The sequence below is a fragment of the Octopus sinensis genome, linkage group LG2, assembly GCF_006345805.1.
Source record: "Octopus sinensis linkage group LG2, ASM634580v1, whole genome shotgun sequence".
NCBI lineage: Eukaryota > Metazoa > Mollusca > Cephalopoda > Octopoda > Octopodidae > Octopus > Octopus sinensis.
In genome coordinates, this window is record NC_042998.1 from 51,735,998 (window position 1) to 51,754,583 (window position 18,586).

The following is an 18,586-nucleotide window of genomic DNA, read 5'->3' on the forward strand; positions in this document are numbered from 1 at the left end:
TAAAAGGAGATTATGAATATTGATCGCATATATCGAGTGACATTAGGTTAACATGCTGTTTAACTGAGGAATGAATAGATTTAATGACCAACAACAGTTGTTATTTACCCTCTGATCAGCTTCCGAACAAGCGGCGATATGATCAGTTATTTGCCGTAGTTAGGAAACTATCCCGTATCTTTTATTACTTTTCTAAGGTTACAATTTCCAATAAGTGGGGTGGGTTTTTTTCTTTTTGGCCTTTTTTACGAAGGAGTGTGTTGCGGGCGAAATTTACACTGTTGTTTCTAACAACAAGTCGAAACGTCTGTTCCAACAACGCATAACAGACTCGCTAAACTGAGCGGAATAGGGTGCTAACCGAAATAGTTAAGTCTCTCAGAATTTCCCTGGGAAAAAAAGTTAACAGGGAAATCGAACAGGGGAGTCGCTGACCGACATCACGGGCTGGAAAGTACATTGCAATGCTGATAAATACTCGAGAGGCCGGTCAAACTGACCGTTAGCAGCAACAGAAAACATCAATAATAGTATTAGCTCACACAGTATAAGGCCAGCCGTGGGCAATCTGCTAAATGGCACGCCTAACGAAAAAACTACTTAGAAATTGTTTAGTAGTGTGGCCACCCTGATTGATGATGAGCCATGTCTCACGAGGACCGCTTCTCGAAAAAGAATTTCCCGTATCTGGTTTTTAGACAAACTGGGTACGACATTTATTGAAACATGTTTTAAATCTACCAAAACATCTGCGTATGATAATTGTTCCTAAACATAGGCATAGTCGCAGTTTCTCTGAGTGTACACTGATTCACAATCGAGGATAAAAGCTCTATGACGAAAAAAAATAAAAACCAATGAAGACTCCTCGTATATGTCCGAGAAAAACTTCAAGAAATAGAGAAAAAGATTAAACAAGCGAATCAGCAGGTTTGGAATAAAACCAAAAAAAATTTTTAAGGCTAAGGAAGCATCGAGAACAGGTTATATGTCAGTAATGTCGGATAGACAAAAAACCTAACCAGATGTTATAGGAAATGACTGGGATGGAAATACCCAAGACAGTGATAGCCGGATAGCCGCCACCAGGAGAAGCAGGAGAGAACCAACCAAGAGCAACCTAGAGACATTTTAGAAAGCAACTGAAACCAAGGAGGGGGGTGGAGAACTAAGAATCCTAATAGCCGATCCTTCTTCCACTTTTGCTTTCAGTCAAACAATCCACACACACAAAACGAAAGGGAAATGTGACAGGTAAAGAACCATAAGGACGGTGGAAGAATTTTATTATTATTATTATTGTGATTATCATCATCAATTAACAGCTAATGAAAAACTTAGTTGAAATATAAATTGAACAGAAAACAACCACACAAATAATAATATCTGTTCGTTCTATGAAAATGGTAAAAACCTGGCCTTGATTGGGAAAAGTGGGGGGGGGGGCACTAAATATAGTTATTTTGTTAGTGTTTAGTAGCTGACTTGCTGGAACGAAGTACTTACTACTACTGCTATTACAACATTACAGACAACTACCAGCAGTGTGGCACGCAGACAACTCCTAATTTGAACACATTCCTTCCTGCCAACTTTCATACGATACCAACAGGCAAAAAAACATTGCACTGTAGTCGAATTGAGAAAAAGACGAAACAAAACAAAAAAAAATCACCATATATATATATATTTATATATATAGCCGAATAACAATGTCCTTTATACATTCTGTAAATTTTTTTCTCCGATGTTCCTTTAGAGTGGCTAAACTCCTAAATCGTGTCAACTGATAAAGCGTTAAGATCTGTCATTCCTCACAACCACCCACCACATCGGATATCAAGAAGAAAAAAAACTTTTTACACACACATATATATATATATATATATATATATATATATATATATATATATATATATATATATATATATATATATATAAAGGCTGTAATTATCGTGGTCAGAGGACACATGTATATATACATACACGTCCAGATTACCTATAGCTACATAACGGTAAAAATGTTAGAGAGAATTGCCGGCTTACACGACACTTAGGTCTCCAACACAATCACTCCATATGTTTGAGAAAGTTAACATGGCCTACAGCTATTGTTGACGAAGCACTACAGAATACCAACTCCAAATCCGTGCCCTCTCAATTAGTTTTACTAAATAATGTAAATTTACGGTTAGGTTTTACGAATTTTAACTTCTGAGTAGTCTTTTTTTTTTTAATAAAACAAGCAGCTGTGTGGTTTTAATATCCACTGCCATGAAGAAAATCTGGCCAACTTTGACAAAGATTTGTCAAAATGCCCTCCAAGAAGAATAAAAAGGATATGGAAGGAAGACTGCGGGACACATTACACAGGATACTAATATAACAAACAACCATTGGGGGTAGCTCAGCAAGAAGCGAGCAACACCATCTGATGACAAATAGTAGCGAAAGAAAGACAGAGTAAGAGACAGTGAGAGAACAAAAGAGCATCTTGGGTAGTCTTAAATATGGCTACCCACAGTGTACCACTGGCTTTTCATGAGTGTTATCTTGAAAGGGAAATTACTAGTAGTCCTAGAAAATTTACAAGGTAACAGGGCAGGCAAGACAAGAAGCTGACACGAACACACTAGCTGGCTTTTTTTTTTTTTTTTTTTTGCTTTTTTTCATTGTACTTCAAACTCTTCAGTGAGAATTGAGCGAACCATAAGCATAAACAGTAATAATGGACAAGTAACTCGATCACATTTTTTTAAGACTCCCATTGATTAACTGATAAAATAAAGAGAAGAAAAATTGCTCCCAAAATATGTTCAGTCGTTCGTAAGAAATGATCAGATTGTAGATGAAGGTTTTAACTTGCTCGTTCAATTAATAAGAATATTTCATTCACTGACGATTTACAATTTACCGCAGTTCGAAATACAAGATAACCTTATTTAGATACCAAATAGCTAGAAGTCTACATACAACCTCGTTCCAACTCAGTATTTACAGTGAATTTCCCTCAAGTTTTTTATCATCAGCAGTTACAATTAAATGATTACGCACATAGTTCTTTTTTTTCCCCACCAGCTTTATTTAATATAGCCACTTTTTAAAAAGATTAGTGAATTATTTAAGAGGATTGATACATTTAAATCAACAGTGTGTGAGACTCGTAAGCTTTACTGCATAACGTCTGTGATGTATAATCTATCCATCGAAGTCCTCGATCGATGATGGTGTAATATCCATTAAATAAAATAAATAAATATATAAAAACTCAAATACATGGAAGTGTACAGCAAAAATAAATTACAAGTTTTATATATTCAATCAGTGATAACTAACTAATGGATAAAACTTTTAAAGTCGTCGTCTACTAACCAGCTGTTTTCTTACGAGTCTCGAAGAATCGAGAAAACAAAACTGTGTTCAATATATCAGTTATTAATACTGTTAATAAGATTATATTGAACTTCCTAGAAACAGTATCTGATATTAGAAATAACATATATATATATATATATATATATGGTACTATATTGTACATGTATATATATGGTACTATATGGTATATATATATATATATATCGCTCAACTTATATTCAAACTTAAATTAGTAAAACTTTCTTTGTACAATACCACTTGTAATTTATAAAAGAAAATGTTCGAACTTTTCGTGAAACTAGTAAGAGAATATTTTCGTTATTTAGTTCATTTTATAGCGCTGCGTCAAAAAAAAACTTAAAGAAAAGGAAAAAAAGTTAAAGCAAGTAACCTCACTCACTAATGTTTTCAAAAACCTACAGACTAAGATAGTTTCTTTTTTTTTGTTAAAAAAAAGGGGGAAACAAAAAAACATTCCATGAATTCGAACCAAGAATCTGTCAATTCAATGAAATGTGATGGAGTGTTATACCCCTACCACCACCGTTACTTCATCATCTACCTAGTTTGATACTAAAATGTATGTAACGGAATAAAATATGGGATATAACAGAGTCAAGACCCTTCTTCTTACCTTATTTCTTGCATACTCCTCAAGTGTTTTTAAAGCAGAATCAGTAAGTTTCAAATGAATGATTGTTTTGTCGCCTTCATTGCGGGAAGACAATCCATATTGTTGTCTTTCCTCCAACGCGGCCATTTTTGCTATGTTTTACCTTTAACCTCGCTTTGCAACAGCAGCAGCAGCAGCTCGCTTGAAGCGACCAATCAGCTAGCATCAGATGACCGTTGACCTCGTTGATGATGAAAGCAGATGAATAATTCTGATTGACCAATCAACAACTTCGTTACACAAAAATTCGTCGTTGCTAAATTGTTTTCTTCTTTCTATCTCCTATCTGTCTTGTTTAGGCTTCAATACTTTCTTATTTTAATTTTATACGCCTGAGAACGAGGAGCTTAAATTTGTCAAATACAATAGAGCAACGAACAATTAATCTTTGTTGTGTTTAGTCAAGTTGGAAAATTTTTAGATATTTCCCTGATCATATCCTGTTAAGTTCGATTGCATTTCATTCATCTGGGGTCGATAAAATAAGTACAGTAATATAGCAGAATTAACAAAGAAATAGTTTTGTAGTTTTCTACTTATACTAAAAATAACTTCTATGCTATTGAAATATATATATATAAATATATTTATAGATAAATTTTGAGCTACAATACATCGGATATATGACATATGGGGTGGAAGAGATGTGATTGTTGATTTAATTACAAGAAAATTTAAAGAACCACACATGGGAAGTAAAATAACTTCAACCGAAAATTCACTTTCAGTTGCCTATCGAAGATATATTGAAAATTAAGATGGACCAATTACTAAGTATTAGAAAGTAATTGTTGATTTCTAACTTCCACAATAAGACCAGCTTTTTGTTTAATTAATGTATCATATTTTAGTGCGGGATATTTTATCTGAAGACCATTAAATCAATTTGGAATATTACTGGGATGTATCATATTATACAGCAATACCTACTTTTGTTTTACAATATATATTTATATATATTGGTAGGGACTTCGTATTTCGTTTAACAACCTTAATATACTGTCAAGTATAAAGGTACATGAGTCAATAGAAAATCTGTAGAGATACACTTCAAAAGTAAACACATACATACATGTGTATATATATATATATATATATATATATATATATATACATACATACATACATACTTACATACATACATATATATGTATATATATATATATATATATATACATACATACATACATACATACTTACATACATATATATGTATATATATATATATATACATATAACATACGCACACACACCACATGCATACATACATTACATATATATAATACATTATATGTATGTATATATATTTATGTGTGTGTGTGTACATTCTCCGAAATATTGATTTCAAGAAAAAGCACGAGTCTTCACGTTTATACCGGAGTGAAAATGAAAATACGTCTTGACTGATAACCGTTTTCAAGGACATAAAAAAAAATAACAATAAATCATTATATTTATGTAAATTACATTTCCTTATTATCGTTTTTAACAGACGAATAAATTTATTCTCGACAAAAACTGTTATGTCACTTATGACTGTATTCCTGGTATTAGTAAAGAAACGTGATTAAATTGAACGTGACCATTTTTAACTATCGTGCAAGTGAAATTAGAATATGTTCCTGTTTCGTTCCCGGTAATGACGTAGCCCACGCAAACAACCAATCCGTAGTAAGAATTTGTGTGTGTGTGTGTGTGTACACCCACACATACATAGACATATCTTTTACATGTTTCAGTCATTAAACTACGGCCATGCTGGGGCACCGCCTTGAAGAAATTTTAGGTGAATGAATCGACCCGAAGACTTTTTTTTAAGTCTAGTACGTATTCTATCGGTCGCTCTTGCCGAATTGCTAAGTTATTGGGACGTAAACACACCAACACCGGTTGTTAAGCGGTGGTGTGTGTGGGGGGGACAAACAGACACACACACATATATATACGACGGGCTTCCTTCAGTTTCCGTCAACCAAATCCACTCGAGGCTTTGGTCAGCTCAAGGCTATAGTAGAAAACATTTGCCTAAGGTGTCACAGTGAAACTGAGCCTAGAACCATATGGTTGGGAAGCAAGCTTCTTTATTTTATGAAGTTGGCCATGAAGGCCATACATAAAGGGGACAAAAAAAAAAACGAATGGAAAGGATGAATTTAAATATAATGAAAGATGAAATGAAGCCATTTGACCCCACCTCCGAGCGACTTCATTAAACCTATTAATATTAACTTTTTTTTAGATAACATTAACAGTACCATTTGTAACGGCAAATTCTCATTTTTTTGGAGAATACCTATATAAATTTATAATAACCTTTTTTGGCATTGCAATGATGTCCATTTTCTTGACCCACCAGGCAAAGTTGATATCTTCCTCGTAATTCGTTAATCATTATTCCGGGTCTGCCACTGCACACCAAACGTCCCCAGGCACTACCCTTATTACACCCACTTCTATTACTTTGTCTCATGTCTTTATCTCATTGTAAAGTTCTTTTTTCCTATTATACAATATAACAAATTTATCCAAGGGCCAAGGTGGGGAAATTTGGGGCTCCTGTGTGTTTATGTCTGGCAGGGTATGGGGAGAGTTGGTGTCTGTAGGGAGTGGTTGGGGTAGAATGGGTGCGGGCGGGAGCCAGGTGGGTGTGAGTTGGGGGATCGTCCTTTACCACAAGTGTCCTCTTTCTCCTCTTCCTTCTCTTTTTTCCCCACCGTTTCCCTGCTGGTGTTCACCCCCTCTTACTTGATTCAGGTACTGGTCTTTGTCTGTGATGTTGCTTCACTCTCCTTCTTGTGCTTTTCTTCAGCCTCCATGAGCAGTGGAGCACCAACCACTTTCTCACTCTCTTGCCTTTCCTTAGCCTTCACAGGTGGTGGAGGACAATCCACACTAATGTGGCCTTTCAGGTCACATTTATAGCACCACAGAATCCTCCCTTCCACTTTGACTTTCAGTGTCATGTCTGTGACTGTAATTGTCTCCACCATACTTTCAATATCATCTGGGGCAACCTGTACCACCATATCCAGACTCTGCCCATGCCAGTTTCTGCAGGGTGTTCTGGTGGCCTTTTCTTCCATGCCTGGCAGTATAGCAGCCACCAACCAGGCTACATTCACTTCTGGAAGTATGACTTCTACCCTAACCCTGGAAGCATGTCTCCCAAGATATATGGGTAGAAGCACCACTTCTTCAGTTTTTAATGGTGTAGCTGAGTGCAATTTGGCAGTAGCTATATATCGAAACTGCACCTCCACCATTCTGTACTTTCTTCCCTTGGCAAGGTATGAAATCTCTTGCCAGACTGGTCTCAGTGCCTTTTCAACATGTGCGTCTGACACTACTTCTATTTTTCTTGTTACCACTGCGTATGTCCTGTAAACAATTGTCCTCTCATTCTTATCCTTTAACACTTCTTTGAAGGGGGGGGGACACTTTCACATCATCCCCTCCTTTTTGAGTATTTCCTTGAACTTGCTCAATTCTTTTAGACATATGTCTTCCATTTTCCCTTTTGTTGCTGCAGCATAATTCCTTGTTTCCATTACTTCATTAGTTTTCTTTAAACATTTTACCATTTCTTTCTCAGATGACACAAAGTCTGAAGAAGAATAATTCAAATCTTCACAACTCATCACATGACGCCCCTTCCATTAAACAAGAGGGAAAACATCGCACCGCTAAAACAGTACAAAAACATGTGTGTTACACACAAAGACAATAATTCGACTACCAAATGATATACCAGAAGCAAGCTTTTAACCACACAAACAGGCTTGCGCCCATATATATATATATATAGAGAGAGAGAGAAAGAGAACAAAGTGTACGTATGCCGCTATATATATATATATAATAAAATACAAAATAGGACAAGAATGCAAAACATCCAGATAGATGATACAAAAAAACACGGAGGGTCATTCGAAGCCTTTTATCTTCAGTCAAGAACCGGATCATCCTCGCAATTTCGGCTGATTATATATGTGTGTGTCTGTGTGTGTGTATTTCTTTTATCTTTTACTCTTTTCAGTCATTAGCCTGTGGAGTTGCTGATACACGACCTTGAAGGGTTTTAGTCAAATAAATTGACTCCAATAGTCCATTTTTTAGTCTGATGCTTACTGTACCAGTCTCTATTGCCAAACTGCTAAGTGCAAGGACACAAACAACCAAACACCAGTTGTCAAGCTGTGGTGGGGGACAAACACTGGCAAAAAGATGCACATACATAATGTGTGTGTGTGTGTGTCATTATGCAGTTTTATTTCAAGATTTCATGCCTATAGAGAAAGAGCTGGTTTCTAACCTAGATCCAAAGCTCCTTCATTGGAATTTCAACATCAACAACAGGGTATTTATTTTTGTGTGGAATGTGTGTATATGTGCAGATTTGTGTGTTTTGTTTTATGTATGTCTTCTCATGCATATAGTTGCATATCTAGACATGCTCATATATACTTAAATGATAAACTTCATAAAGTTTTACAGATTTTTACAGTGTGTTACATATCCCAGAAAGTATATATATATATATATATATATATATATATATATATAATATATATATATATATGTATATGTGTGTGGGTGTACAGGATGTTCTGGGTAAACTTGACAATTTGCATAAGAGGAAACGAAAACAATATCCTTTCCAGAAATAGAAGTATTTTTTAAAAATCCAAAAAATATCTACTAGATTACAGTCAAGAGATAACAGTTTACTCAACGTAGTTATCCTCAGCTTCCACCATGTCCCCAAGCTGACCCCCAGAAACTGGCATATGGATTCCTCACCGTGTTCCTAAGAAGATCTTTGGACATCTCCTTGATCATGACTACCAGCTGGGCCTTGGTAGTACAGATAACTCTTTTGCATTGTTCAGATGTCATTTATTACATCTTACTTGTCATCTTACTTCTCTCAACTACAACTTTAATGTCATCCGTGTCATCTAACTTCTCAACTACAACTTTAATCTTTATGTTCTTCGACACTGTTGACACCGTTCAAGAATTTGGATCTGGAGATCTCCATTTCCAGTGACTTCGAGGGCCACCTCCCAGTGGTGTTGGGCGTCAACGAAGAGCCCTCGACTACAACAAGACGACAAAAGTTTTTTTTTTTTCCAAGGTCTGGGGTCTCCCATCCCTAAGCTCTAGACCATCACCTAATCACCCTTACCAGTGTTGTTGCTTAACAACAACAACGACACTGTTGACTGTTCACCAAAGCATCAAGCTGTTCCAAAAAAAAAGCAACATTAAAAAAAATCATCAAATTTAGTTCAAATACTCTGTATATTTATATGAGGTTAGAAAGAAAGTCCTGTTGAGTTTTTGACACGACTCAACTACTCTTTTATTTGTTCCAGTCATTTGACTGTGGCCATGCCGAAGCACCGTCTTTAGTCGAACAAATCGACCCCAGGACTTTGTAAGGCTAGTACTTATTCTATCAGTCTCTTTTGCCGAACTGCTAAGTTATGGGGATGCTAGCAAACCAACATCGGTTATCAAGCGATGGAGGGGGACAACCACAAGCACACAAACATATACAACTATTATATAAAATCCGTTCTGCCTGTCTGTGTGTGTGTCTTCAAGGATCTCGGGCATCCTCCATCCGATTGTGCTCAAATTTGATATGTAGATACTGACGGTATCAGGGTGTGTATAAGTCTTGAAAAAATTACAAAAATCGATTCCAGGTGAGAATGCGATCGATAAAGTGAATAAAATCGTTTTTCTTCGGAATAGAAGAAAGTCTATCTTTATTTTTATCTTTTGCTTGTGTTTCAAATTTAGGTTAAATCAGTGTTTCTCAAAGGGGAGGCCTATGGGACGGTTGGACAAGTTGTTTTGAGAAAATTTGGTTTAAATGTTGACAACTCAGCACCATCTATTGGACAGGGGGCGTTTTGCTTGTATATATATATATATATATATACAATGGGCTTCTTTCAGTTTCCGTCTACCAAATCCACTCACAAGGCTTTGGTTGGCCCGAAACTATAGTAGAAGACACTTGCCCATGGTGCCACACAGTGGGACTGAACCCGAAACCATGTGGTTAGTAAGCAAGCTACTTACCACGCAGCCATAATTTTTGCATATTCTTTTACTCCTTTACTTGTTTCAGTCATTTGACTGTGGCCATGCTCGACACCACCTTAAATGTATATTATTTACATTCGACGGATATTTGTCCTCATCTTGTTTGCTGTTAACACAACCTTTTGGCTGGTATACTCTCCAGCCTTCTTCAGGTGTCTTGGGAAAATTTCAAACTTGGGTTTGCATTCCTAAGGTATTTTTTGGTGTTATTATTATTATTGTTCTGGTCACTGCTTGGAATCAAACTCAGAATCTTGGGGTTAGTAGCCCACACTCTTAACCACTACGCCATTATACCACGGGCATATGGCGTAGTGGTTAAGAGCGCAGGCTACTAACCCCAAGATTCTGAGTTCGATTACAAGCAGTGACCTGAACAATGATAATGATAATAATAATAACATCAAAAAATACCTTAGGAATGCAAACCCAAGTTCGAAATTTTCCCAAGACACCTGATGAAGGCTGGAGGGTATATCAGCCAAAATGTGTTAACAACAAACAAGATGAGGACAAATATCGTCTAATGTAAATAATGTACATAATTCCTCATCTCTTAAATATAGAACTGTACCACCTTAAATGATTTTTTAGTTCAAGAAATCGACCCCAGGACTTATTCTTTGTAAACCTAGCACTTATTCTATTGATCTCTTTTACTGAACCGTTAAGTTATGGGGTTGTAAACACACCATCGATTTTCAAGCAATGGTGGGGGACAATCACAGACACAAAGACACACACGTATATATACATGACGGGCTTCCTTCAGTTTCTGTCTACCAAATCCCCTCACAAGGCTTTGGTCAGCCCGAGGCTATAGTAGAGTTACTTAGTAACCCAGCCAGTGCTGGTGACATGCAAAAAGCATTCAGTCCACACTGCGAAGTGGTTGGCATTTGGAAGGGCATCCAGCTATAAAAACCATACCAAAATTGGTCTCACTTGTGCTGGTGCAACATAAAAACTACTCAGTCCTGTCTGCAGAGTGATTGGTGTTAAGAAGGGCATCTAGCCATAAAAACCATGCTAAAACAGGCACAGAAGCCTGATGTAGTCTTCTACCTGTCTGGCTACTGTCAAACTGTTCAACCCATGCCAGCATGGAAGACAGATGTTAAACAGTGATGATGATGATGATATAATACTTATATTTTGGGACAGGATATTGTGCTTTCTTTTCCTTCGCCTGAACATCCTATTTATATATAAACATAATATATAATAGGCGCAGGAGTGGCTGTGTGGTAAGTAGCTTACTTACCAGCCACATGGTTCCGGGTTCAGTCCCACTGCATGGCATCTTGGGCAAGTGTCTTCTACTATATAGCCTCAGGCCAACCAAAGCATTGTGAATGGATTTGGTAGACGGAAACTGAAAGAAGCCTGTCATATATATGTATATATATATGTGTGTGTGCCTGTGTTTGTCCCCCCCAACATCGCTTGGCAACTGATACTGGTGTGTTTACATCCCCGTAACTTAGTGGTCCGGCAAAAGAGATCTTGACTAAAGGTGGTGCTTCGGCATGGCCGGAGTCAATTGACTGAAACAAGTAAAAGAGAGATAAAAGAGATACATACACAGAATATATATATGTGTGTATATATATTTATGCATGTGTGTTTGTGCGGTGTGTGTGTGAGAGAGAGAGAGAATATGTATACACATATACATATTTTGTCCAACAAAAAATAAACATTTGATCAGATTGGAGCCTGGTGCGGCCATCTGGTTCACCAGTCCTCAGTCAAATCATCCAACTCATGCTAGCATGGAAAGTGGACATTATGATGATGATTTGAATGCTGAAATACCTTTACTGGTAATAGCAATAATCCTTTCCAGTACAGGCACAAGGCTTGAAATTTTAGGTGGGGTAATGAATTAGTCAATTACAGCAACACCAGTGCTACACTGGTTCTTATTTCATTGACCCTGAAAGGATGAAAAACAATAATAATGTTTTCTAACAGACATACAACTACAAACTTTATGAGTAGAGTAATTTTGTATCCAATAATTTGATTGATATTTATTTTATTGATACTGAACGGATGACAGACAAATTTGATGTGATGAGAGAAACTTAAAAGGAACAAATCTCAGTGTCACAAACTATTTTATTCCATGTTCTATGAGTTAATTCCCAAACTATCACTCACCCTTCTAGTAATTCTTTCCACAACAGGCTCAAGGCCTGAAGTATTAAGGAGGTAGGAAGAGAAGGAATCAGTTAATTACATTGATCTCCCTACCCAGTCTAGTACTCAACTGGTTCTTATTTTATTGACCCTAAAGGATGAAAGGCAAAGTTGACCTCACCAGAATTTGAATTCAGAATGTAAAGCCAGAAGAAATGCCTTAAGCATTTTGTCCAACATACTAACCATTCTGCCAGCTTGCCCACGTTCACCCTTGTAATAATAACCTGTAACATAGGCACACAACCAGAAAAATTCAATGCATATTAGCACTTGGCTGATACTAAAGCAGTCAACTTCAATTAATTATTGAGTGTCCAGCCTATCTTTCTGTCTGACTTTAATGATTTTATGTCAAGGTAGTTTATAATTTATGGTTTATTGCAAATAACTTCCTAAATTTGACTTCAAATTGTGTAGATTATAAATAAGCTATTACAGTAGAACCTCACAATATGAGGGCACCGTTGTTTGAGTAATTTGCTGTATGAGCTGAGGCTCCTGTGAATTTTTGTCTTGAAGTACAAGCAGAAATCTGCAGTACAAGAGAATTTCATACAAGCGACTGAGAAAACTGAGGCCTGACTGCATATCTGAAAGAAACTTTGAGGAGATGAATCTAAGAACCTATAGTCAAGGAGATAGTGTCTCTTGGCAAGGTCATGGCCTTGAGGCTGATGATGGGAACATTAACGATCTCATTGAGGAACACTCAGGGGAGCTGACAATAGATGAACACCTGCAGCCTCAGTAGCAGCAGCATTTGGACGCAGTGGAAGAGGTTGGTTCCTGGAGGAGGACAGTGTAGTGGAGAAGGCTATCTCTATGAGTAACATAAAGGCAATGTTGGTAAAGTGGAAGTATGCTTCTGAATTTGTAGAATAAAATCATCTTGAAAATATATCTATGGGTCATGCAGCTGCTTTATTTAATGACACTGCTCTGATGCATTTTCATAACATTTTGAAAGGCAGGAAAAACCAGACTTCTCTTGATATGTTACTAATGAAACAACCTGCATGTGTGAAAAAAGCCAAAATTAGGTGGAAAGAGAAAATGCCAGAAATTGTTCTTCATGAAGTCTTAATGGAAGGAAATTCTCATTCCAAACAGTAATCCTTCTCCTCGAATCTCCATTCTCTTCCTTGCACACAAATAGCCCCATCATTAAGGTAATTCAATTAATGAAAGCAGTTTACATATTTGTTTTGTATTGGCCTTTTATTTGGTTTTTATAATTGTCATTTTCCTTGTAACTGCACCTTTTCCATTTTAAAACCCATAAAAATTGTTTTGGGGTGATTTTGTGGGGCTAGAATGGATTAATAATACCTTAATTAATTTCAATGGGGAATATTTATTTGTAAAACAAGTAAATCATAAAATGAGCTCAGTCATGGATTGAATTGTCCTTGTACTGTGAAGTACCACTGTATTTTTAATTTGCCTTGGATCCAGAACTACTTGATATGGTCATAGGGGTACTGTCTCATAATATATTGTGTGTCCTAGGCACTTTTAGATATAGTGGAGACCCTCTTCAGTTTTCACCACATCCAATTTCTTCCTAAAAGAGGGGAAGAGAGAAACGGAAAGAAAGTGTGACAAAGAAAAAGAAAATAAATAAATAAAAGTCAATTCCAGTAGAGAACTGGAACTTTATTTATCAACTCTGAAACGATGACAGGCAAAGCTGAGCTTAGTGGAACTTGATCTCAGAATATTAAGGCAAAAAGAATACTTGCAATTCATTTTGACCAATGTGTGTTATGGGGCATATAAGCTCTCAACAGAAAAAGTGGGTTTTCTGTATGGGGTTCCAACTCATACCTCTCTGCTTTCGTGACAAGTGTTTTCACAAAAACAGAGAAGTGTGGGTTCAAGTCCCATGCATATGGTAAACACCCCAAATATTAGACTACCTTTTTTTCAATTAACACACAGTGATTGCTTATAAGCTTTAAGCTCATAAAATATTATCATTATTTACAGAATTGTAAAATCAGCACCACTTATCAAATCATAGCATACACACACACACACTCACACACACACATGCACACACACACACGCACAGATTAGATAGTAATACATAAATACATACATATCCACTTCTGTGAAGTCACTGGATTTGTTGCGCATAAAGACATTGGCTACTTGTTCCTCTGGGATTGGTTAAGTGATGTAGACACCTCAGATGAGAACTCAATTAGGTCTGAAAATCAATTAAGGCTGTTTGTCACTTTTCAGTCAACTGAGAAATAGTAAAAAAAATTGCCCTGTTTGTATATCAGCTGCACAGGTTACACACACACACACACACATTACATACACGTACTTATGTATGCATGTATAATTATGCATATAATAAAAAGAGACCTTTGAAAAATATCTGAGTAGCTAGTGTAATGAATTTGAGAAAAAGAAACAAGGCCAGGGTAAGTATACAAAATCTAAATACTATATATCATAATTATTTGTTTGAATGAAACCATCTTGGCTTCAATAGACAGGTAGACAAGTGCATAAAGCTAACTGCAACCAACCTTCAATAAGAAGAGGAGATCCACTCACACAATAATTGTTTTGTTTGTTCCTTCTTGAGCCATGCCTGGCTCATAAGGGCCGGTTTCCCGGTTTCTTGGCGTATAGGTTCCCCACCTGGATGGGACACCGGTCCGTCGCAGGTGAGCTGCAAGATGCAGGAGGAAAGAGTGAGAGAAAGTTGTGGCGAAAGAGTCAGCAGAAGTTCGCCATTACCTTCTGCCGGAGCCGCTTGGAGCTTAGGTGTTTTCGCTCATAAACACACACATCGCCTGGTCTGAGATTCGAACCCGTGATCCCTCGACCACGCTGCTCTAACCACTAGGCCATGTGCCTCCACTCACACAATAATTAATCCTTTAGCATTTAAAATCGCCATATCTGGCTAAAATATTCTACCTGTTCTACGTTCAAACTGACCAGATTTGGTCTCATCTACCCTATGATGTCAACCTGAAAATAAATAATCACACCATCAAAATCTCTCAGCTATGATGTGTTGCGTAGTTAAGACAAAACAATTGACTAAATAAGTATTATATTTAACACAATAATCCAAATGCCAAAAGGTTAAAGGACAGTCTGTTTTTTCTTGGAAACAAGAGGACAGCAGTAAACACATTTTGTGTCAATGGGTATTCTCAAGACATTGCCCTACTTCTGCTTCAGTCGCATATAAAACTTAAATATATATGAAATGAATAGAGACACTAGGATTGATAAAGTAAAGTACAAGTCATGAACTGGAACCAATGATATTAACTCTGTCTCCACCTTTCAGTTGGAATGTTACTTCTAATATTGCCTGTTTCTTTCTAAACTTAATCAGTAGGCACTTTCCTACTAGCCATAGATTTCATAAAATTCATATAAATAGGGAGTGTTAAGGTAAGTCATATCCATATGAATAATTTTACTTCTTTCTTTCAACAATAATTAATAGGAGCAAATTAACATCCATTATCACACAGGATTTATTATTACAATGTAGTTGCCATACTAATAACATTAGTCTTATAAATGTTAAATATTTTTAGCTGAGTGCCATATACTGTGCTAAAGTTTCCACTAGAAACAATGACTGTACAAAGTGCTATATAGGCCTCATGGAGAATGCTTTTGAATTCAGATATAACCAGCATACTTTTTCATTCTGGTATAAAGAAAACTAAACTGGTGCAACAAGCCTTTCCAAGTACAACTGAGATTTAAAGAATAATGGTATTTGTAATTATAATATTAGCTGCCAAATAACTGAATTCACACCTGCTTATATTAAAAACTTCAAATGTGATCTCTGCTTATCAATGAAATATGTGTTCATGTTAACCTGTTCAGTTTTTTAAATTAAAAATTAGAATTGGTTTCCTCATCTTCTTATCAAAGGAAATTTATTTTACAAACGTCCATGCTACCTTGTGGATCATGCTTGTAGTGACACCACCTTGGAAATCTGCATGCATGCACAGAGTTGGATTCTTCCGGGAGGCCTACCAGAAGTTCCTTCATGCGCATGCGCAGAAAACTAGCAGCAGCGATTTTTTCTCTCATATTGGCCCCTCGGATGCTAACAGCTGAACAGGACGGACCTGTTTTAGCAGCTCTCTGAAGCCGCACCTCGTGGCATTGCTACGCTATGCTTGAACGGACAGGATTTGGCTCACTCCACTTGACTACTGCAACAAGCTCCTAGGCTGCCGATTCGCCCAGAAGAAGAATGTATATATTGTGAATCCAGAAATAAAATATTTATGCTGTTGAAGTTAATTGGAAGTCTTGACTCTTTCCTTCACTTAATATTTTAATGTAAAGGATGAGAGCTGTACCCATCCAGTGTTACAGACCTTTCTTCCTGTTACATGCTATTCACAATTACAGGAACTTGTCACATGTCTGACCATACCTATGAATTTTTAGATTTTGTTTACTTCTGTTACAATTTCTGCAACCAAATCTTTTATAACCTTTTGTATTTGTGTGTGTGTGTGTGTGTATTTTGGTTGGTTGTCTTTCCTTTTCTCATCTTTCCACCTTCTATATTAATGCTATTCATGTAGCCATCATTCACTTTTATCATGCTGCCACACTCCACGTGTTGCAACATCTACAAATACACACCATGTTTCTTTTCTTACTTTATAAGCTTCTACATTAAATTTAATAATGTATATCAACTAGTAATGAGATATTAATGAGAGAGTAGTACAAGGGAAAACTTTTATAAAGCTTAGTACTGTCCTTAGTCAATAATACCTCATTACTGCACGATAGACATTATTAGTTTTCACTTTCCCTAATTTTATTAATGACCTATACTCACCCCACTTTATGCAAATTTAATGTTTTGGTTTTGGCCTACTTTTTGCCATACAATTTGCACAAATGAACTTTCATGGCAGATTGACTTTGTATTTATACTTGTAGTTTTCCTATGCATTTTATGTAATTTATAATTTATATATTGTTTTCTACAAATGCTTGTATCTACTTATTATTTATTTAGATATATTGCTTTCTCGTGTATTTGTTTACACATTTGTTTTGTGTTTTGCATTTCATTCCATGCTATGCATCATTTCATGATTGTGTATGTTATCAATGGAAATGCATTTCATTTACTGTCGAGTATTTTTATGTTGAATTACATGTTCATGTGTGGTTGTATAGATCTGTATTTTTTCCTATAGGCATGGTTATACAGTATTCAAATATTTGTGCATTTGTATACATGCAGTAATGTACCTGTATTTTTGTGTATATGCTCGGCCATAAATTATATACATGAATGTGTATATGTGTGTGTGTGTGCGTGCACATATGTGTCTGTGTGTGTATATGTGGGTACAATTAAATATATGTATATATATATAAACATGTATGTTTGTACATATGTATGTGTCCATTTATTTGAGTTTATATGTATATATGTATCCATATGTATATATTTTTGTCTGTCTATCTACCTATTTATTTATCTATCTACCTATCATCATCATCATCATTTAGCGTCTGCTTTCCATGCTAGCATGGGTTGGACGGTTCAACTGGGGTCTGTGAAGCTGGAAGGCTTCGTCAGGCCCAGTCAGATCTGGCAGTGTTTCTACAGCTGGATGCCCTTCCTAACGCCAACCACTCTGTGAGTGTAGTGGGTGCTTTTTACGTGCCACCTGCAATATATATATATATATATATATATATATATGGTTTCAATTTCTAGAGCGTTTGGCATGTTGTGTTCTTGAGCAAAACACTTCATCACTCATTGCTCTGTAATCACTTTGACACCTGAGGTATGGTACACCATGTACCTGTTCATGCAACGTTAATTTGATGGTGGGAATAAGCTAATATACAGCACATGCATTTGGTCCCTAAAAAATCATTTGTGCAGGTCATTCAGTAAAAGCTAAACTCTTACACATTGTCTTCAACAGGAAAGTTCATCATTCACACACACACACACACACAATGGGCTTCTTTTGGGCATTGGTTGACCCAAGGCTATAGTAGAAGGTACTTGCCTAAGGTGCCACGCATTGGGACTGAACCTGAAACAATGTAGTTGGGAAGCAAGCTTCTTACCACACAGCCATGCCTGCACCTAATATATATATATATATAATATATATATATATATGTATGTATGTATGTATGTATATATATATATAT

At 36.4% G+C, this 18,586-nt stretch overlaps 1 protein-coding gene across 1 annotated transcript in view; it reads right to left on the reverse strand.

Annotated features, from left to right (window-relative positions):
* LOC115232506 (RNA polymerase II elongation factor ELL2) overlaps positions 1-4,166 on the reverse strand; it is a 74,663-nt gene extending 70,497 nt beyond the window's left edge. The window contains exon 1 of the mRNA XM_029802412.2: positions 4,010-4,166. Within this exon, the coding sequence (XP_029658272.1) occupies positions 4,010-4,135 (126 nt within the window). The 5' untranslated portion in view covers positions 4,136-4,166. The remainder of the gene's footprint in view (positions 1-4,009) is intronic.
* Between the last annotated feature and the right edge of the window lie 14,420 nt (positions 4,167-18,586).